The 6000-nt window shown below is 45.2% G+C and overlaps 2 protein-coding genes across 5 annotated transcripts in view; one reads left to right on the top strand and one right to left on the bottom strand.

The window, feature by feature from the left end:
* The window catches only part of ccdc146 (coiled-coil domain containing 146), a 99629-nt gene that overhangs the window by 6907 nt on the left and 86722 nt on the right, over positions 1-6000 (bottom strand). For all 3 annotated transcript variants that reach the window (XM_048267375.1, XM_048267377.1, XM_048267376.1), the window contains 2 exons: positions 5404-5532; positions 2189-2326 (listed from right to left, as the gene is read on the bottom strand). In XM_048267375.1, the coding sequence (XP_048123332.1) occupies positions 2189-2326; positions 5404-5532 (267 nt within the window). The remainder of the gene's footprint in view (positions 1-2188; positions 2327-5403; positions 5533-6000) is intronic.
* The window catches only part of LOC125310197 (histone-lysine N-methyltransferase NSD2-like), a 49507-nt gene that overhangs the window by 23430 nt on the left and 20077 nt on the right, over positions 1-6000 (top strand). The window lies entirely within an intron of this gene.

Raw genomic sequence — 6000 nt, 5'->3', positions numbered from 1 at the left:
TCCAGCGGGGGCTACAGATCAAAACGAAAACGATGGTTCCATGCTATCCATGTGGGGTTACATGCCCACCAAGTTTAATGTACCCCGGTCTTTCAGTGTCCCGGGAATCATTGGACGGAAATTTGGGCATCACGAAAAAGAAAGAAAAAAAAAAAATAAATAAAAATCTGATTAAACCTACATGACCGCCGCTTCGCTGCTGGCGGTCATAATAAAGTGATCTACTACTACAACACTACAGCAATAGAATACATTTAAGCTATTAACATTGAAGCATTTTTAGATTTAAACTTTTAAACAACAGGGCTACAGCTACGGCGTTGGAATAGCGTTTAACTACAGCGTTAGAATAACGTTTAACTACAGTACAGAGGAGAATATAGCATTTAACGGATAGGAATACCTGCCTTATTTCCCAATAATGACCGGCGTTCTATACATTATCCTGCTTATTACACGGCTACTTGCCAAAATGAAATAATAAACTCCCCACAATATGACTCTAGCCTACATAGCCTAGGGCTAGGCTATAGCCTCTTTGTTACCATTTCATCGTGGCTTTTGCTGAGAAACAAATAGTTCGCAACAGCGCACGCTGAACTTGAATCAAACATTCTTTAGAACACAGCTGATCAACCGTCCGCTTTCACTTTTGAATGAAGTTCCAGTCCTTGCGTAGTGATATGAAAGACATGAAATAGAAGCACAAAACCCATTTTCCTTGACCGCGGTCTGTTACACTTAGCAACGGTCTGTTATTGAGAATTGGCAGACCACCGAACGTTGGGAAGGCCCATTCAAGTGAATGGAGCATTCTTCAGCATTATGAAGAGCAGTGTAATAAAGCCAAGAATTGAACCCACAACTTTTCTGGCTGCTGCATGCTAGCCTAGCTCCTTAGGTCAGACCACCCCTGAGAATGTCAGAACAGCTTTTTTCTGACAGTTAAAATGCTACATAGTACATACTGCTGCTTTAAATGTATGTAAGTATAAGTATATATATAGACTCTTTTGATCCCGTGAGGGAAATTTGGTCTCTGCATTTATCCCAATCCGTGATTTAGTGAAACACACTCAGCACACAGTGAACACACAGTGAGGTGAAGTTACTAATCCCAGCGCCAGTGAGCTGCCTGCGACAGCGGCTCGGGGAGCAGTGAGGGGTTAGGTGCCTTGCTCAAGGGCACTTCAGCCGTGCCTACTGGTCGGAGATTGTCCAGGCAACCCGCCGGTTACAAGTCTGAAGCGCTAACCAGTAGGCCACGGCTGCCCCCGAAATGTGTCTGGGTAGTACATACTGCTGCTTTAAATGTGTCTGGGTAGACAGCCTACAGACTCTATTGTTCACATTTGCCACCAACACCAATCACAACCTCACATTTGCCACCAACACCAATCACAACCTCACATTTGCCACCAACACCAATCACAACCTCACATTTGCCACCAACACCAATCAAGCGCACATTCCTTCCTCCGTTATTATTATAACCACCAGCCGCCACCGATGTATATACGTGTGTGTGTATGTGTGTGAGTATGTGTATGTGTGTGACTATGTGTGTGAGAGTATGTGTGACTGTGTGTGTGTGTGTGTGTGTGTATGTGTGTGAGTATGTGTGTGACTATGTGTGTGAGAGTATGTGTGACTGTGTGTGTGTGTGTGTGTGTGTGTGTGTGTGCGCGTGTGAATGTGTGTGTGTGTGAGTGCATGTGAGTGTGCGTGTATGTATGTGTGTGAGTATGTGTATGTGTGTGACTATGTGTGACTGTGTGTGTGTGTGCGTGCGGGTGCGTGCGTGTGAATGTGTGTGTGTGTGAGTGCATGTGAGTGTGCGTGTATGTATGTGTGCGTGTATGTATGAGTGTGAGTGAGTGTGTGTGAGTGTGTGCGTGTATGTATGTGTGCGTGTATGTATGAGTGTGCGTGAGTGTGTTTGAGTGAGTGTGTGTGTGTGAGTGAGTGTGTGTGTGAGTGAGTGAGTGTGTGTATGTATGAGTGTGTGAGTGAGTGTGTGTATGTATGAGTGTGTGAGTGTGTGTATGTATGAGTGTGTGTGAGTGTGTGTGTGTGAGTGTGTGTGTATGTATGAGTGCGTGTATGGATGTGTGAGTTAGTGTGTGTGTGAGTGAGTGAGTGAGTGTGTGTGTGTGTGTGTGTGTGTGTGTGTGTGTGCGTGACTGACCTTCTTGGCAAGTTGCAGCGTGTCCTGTGTGCCGCTATCGGCCTTGTCTCTGATCCTCTGGCAGAGTCGTCCCACCTGGTCGTACACCAGCTCCTTCTCTAGCAGCTGCTCCTCTTGTTCCGCCAGACGCAGCTCCATCTGGCACACACACACACACATCGTTTACACACACACACACACACACACACACACACACATCGTTTACACACACACACACACACACATCGTTTACACACACACACACCGTTTATTCACAGAACACACACACACACCGTTTACACACACACACACACCGTTTACACACAGAATACACGCACACTCACACACACTAGGTGCGCAATCTACGTCTGGAAGCCAATTATTTGTTCTTGCACTAATAAATAAGAACAATGATCTATATGCTTCAAAGAAAAAACTAATTGAACACTCAGGGCCAGATGTACTAACGCTTTTGCGCCCACTTCAGGCGTATTTGTTTCGCAATGTGCGTGTAAAATCCTTGTGAGGTATGTACAAACAGGCCAATGATGATAAAAGCATAAAACTGCCTGTCGCTGGATCTGAAAGTGGCAGATTACGTTTGTCATGTCATGCATATGCATTCATGGGAGGATCAGGGGAAAGTGGGAGTTTAGCGTAAAAAGATGGGAGGAAGAGTAAAGAGTGCCTAGTTATGTATTCAGCGGTATGTAAAGACTGCTCCTGAAAGCATCGCCTATTCTAGCCTAAATACTTCTGTCTTGTAAAAACAGGTGTTAATCCAAATTGCAGTTCAATGCGTCAATAAGAGAACCTTTCAAAGACAACAGAAGTGTTATTTAGAGCACCAGTTTTTGTGGTGAAAGTATTTGTACTACCAAAAGCAACCTTAACTTTTCGATTGGCCTTTCGAATGTCTTACTTTCACTTTCACGCCATTCACTTAAACTTTCCTACTGGCTAGATTTGACCAATCTTCCATAGCCTACGTGCACAAGTAGTTTGAGTAGAACTACTGATCTTTATTATCCTCCTGCTTGTTTACATCTTATCTTGTATGGTATTATTTCATGATTGCTAAACGTTTGATTCTTTTTAATGTTATCAGTTAACTTCATTCAACGGCGCTTATATGTAGGTGCTGCCATTCAGTTGTGGAAGTTTGTAAGTGCGTTTATGGGCGGAGAAAGGCAGAGAAAGGCACAGTTTAAACTAAGGATTGAGCGATTGATAAATCACCCGAAACTTGGGTCTGACAGTTAAGCTATCTGCGGTGTGTTCATGGCGCTGGTAACGCTACGTTCGCAAATGTACGTACATCTGGCCCTCAATGAGCAGCTCAAAATATTTCGCCTGGTCCACTTTCAGACTTGTTGTTAATGGCTGCATTTGACCTTGGAAAGATCAGCGCTTCCTTAGCGCCTTTTATATGTAAACTTTAACTTTCAGCGACACATTGAAAATATAATGCTAACTGAAATAACTTGTGGACAAGTAATAACTTTCCAAGACAACATCAAACTATTAGGCCTAGGTGAATTCACAATCGCACTCAGTGGATATTTAGGGCGTTTTCACACCGACAGCCTTTAGTTTGTTTTAATCAAACTCAAGTGTTTTGAGCCCTTGTTTCGGTTTGTTTGTGTCGGTCGGAATGCAACAATCTCACTCAGGTGCACACCGAATTGATCGGTCCGAAAGCTCAAAAAAGAGGTGGTCTCAGTCCGCACCATCTAACGAACTCTGGTGCGGTCCTGCTGGTGAGAAAGCAAACCTGACACAAACAGGTCCAACGGTCTATTTGTAGTGAATTAGGGGAGTTAAGATCACTGGATCGTGAAACATGGAGTAGCCTACATGGCTGCACAAATCAGATTATTGGGGAGTCTGTGTGTGTGTGTATGTGTGTGTGTGAAGCGTGATGTAATGTATGGGGATTATTTTCTAGCTGCAGTCATTACTCGATTCCAAACTCCACAATTTGGCAAATGTCACAAATGCAAACAATGAGCCGAGACCGCCCCGCGAAACTGTCACTCCAGTGGGTACAACAAAACACCTGAGGGAGCTGTCTGTCAATTCCTACGCATTTTGGTCCGCCTAGAAATAATGCGTGTATGAAACCGGACTAAAGTTTGTTTGCAACATTGTAACAATTTATTGCCTGAACGACATACTTCAATCACAAGCGCAGTTGAATGAAGTTAACTGATGAAAACGCCCTTAGTTTCGCAAAGGGGTATCTGGGGGAACGCAAATTTGCGAGTAAACACTTAAGCTCACCTCATCAAGTCTTTCATTTAACCCACCGTTGGCTGAAGAAAAAATAGCATAACGAGAGGCCAATATGCTTAGCCAGTCATTCTCACTCGTCACTTTCTTTCTGTAGGCTCTCACCTTCGCATGACATAGATTTGCTGGAGATTCTAATGCACATGCTCCAGGGAGCTTTCCAGAGAAGTTGGATGTCTGCTCGTATTTGCGTAGTTTTAAGAACAAATACCAGTGTACTCTAACGTGTGAATGCGTGCTTGCGTAGCAAAATGCGTACAGGTTGGCAGGTCTGTATTGGGAGATCTGTTCCCAGTTGAAGTCCTGCTGTGGAGGACCATGAGGGCTGCATGCAGGTGAGTGAGTATCGTGTGTGTGTGTTACCTCTTGGATCTTGTTCATGAGTTCCAGGGGTGTGTGTGTGTGTGTGTGTGTGTTACCTCTTGGATCTTCATGGGTTCCAGGGGTGTGTGTGTGTGTGTGTTACCTCTTGGATCTTGTTCATGAGTTCCAGGTGTGTGTGTGTGTGTGTGTGTGTGTGTGTGTGTGTGTGTGTGTGTGTGTGTGTGTGTTACCTCTTGGATCCTTGTTCATGAGTTCCAGGGGTGTGTGTGTTACCTCTTGGATCTTGTTCATGAGTTCCAGGTGTGTGTGTGTGTGTGTGTGTGTGTTACCTCTTGGATCCTTGTTCATGAGTTCCAGGGGTGTGTGTGTTACCTCTTGGATCTTGTTCATGAGTTCCAGGTGTGTGTGTGTGTGTGTGTGTGTGTGTGTGTGTTACCTCCTGGATCTTGTTCATGAGTTCCAGGTGTGTGTGTGTGTGTGTGTTACCTCCTGGATCTTGTTCATGAGTTCCAGGTGTGTGTGTGTGTTACCTCTTGGATCTTGTTCATGAGTTCCAGGTGTGTGTGTGTGTGTTACCTCCTGGATCTTGTTCATGAGTTCCAGGGGTGTGTGTGTGTTACCTCCTGGATCTTGTTCATGAGTTCCAGGGGAGAGGGGTCAGTTCCATGCAGCTCTCGGACGCGGCTCGGGTGCTTGGGGTCCTCTAGGGCGCGCTCTAGAGCCAACAGACGGTCCTTACTCTCCGACAGCTGCACACACACACACACACACACACAGGCTATGAGTGTGGGAGTCTGTGTGTGTGTGTGTGAGAAGCGTGATGTAATGTATGGGAACAGTAAGCTCTTCCTGTAGACTGACACTATGACCCCACAGAGAGGAGGAGAGAAAGGAGAAGGAGAGAGAGGAGGACGAGAAGAGAGGAAGGAGAGAGAGGAGGATGAGAAGAGAGGAAGAAGAAGGAGAGAGAGGAGGACGAGAAGAGAGGAAGAAGTGTGTGTGAGAAATAAACAGATAGAATAAAGTGTGTGAAACAGGAAGTGTGTTATCCTCATCTAATCAGGTGAAACAGCCTGTCTTATCCACACACACACACACACACCATACACACACACCCACACCATACACACACACCCACACCATACACACACACACACACACACACACACACACACACACACACACACACACACACACACACACACACGCCATACACA

Source organism: Alosa alosa, chromosome 17, assembly GCF_017589495.1.
Source record: "Alosa alosa isolate M-15738 ecotype Scorff River chromosome 17, AALO_Geno_1.1, whole genome shotgun sequence".
NCBI lineage: Eukaryota > Metazoa > Chordata > Actinopteri > Clupeiformes > Clupeidae > Alosa > Alosa alosa.
The sequence above is the reverse complement of the archived record's forward strand: the minus strand, read 5'-3'. Positions and strand labels throughout refer to the sequence as shown.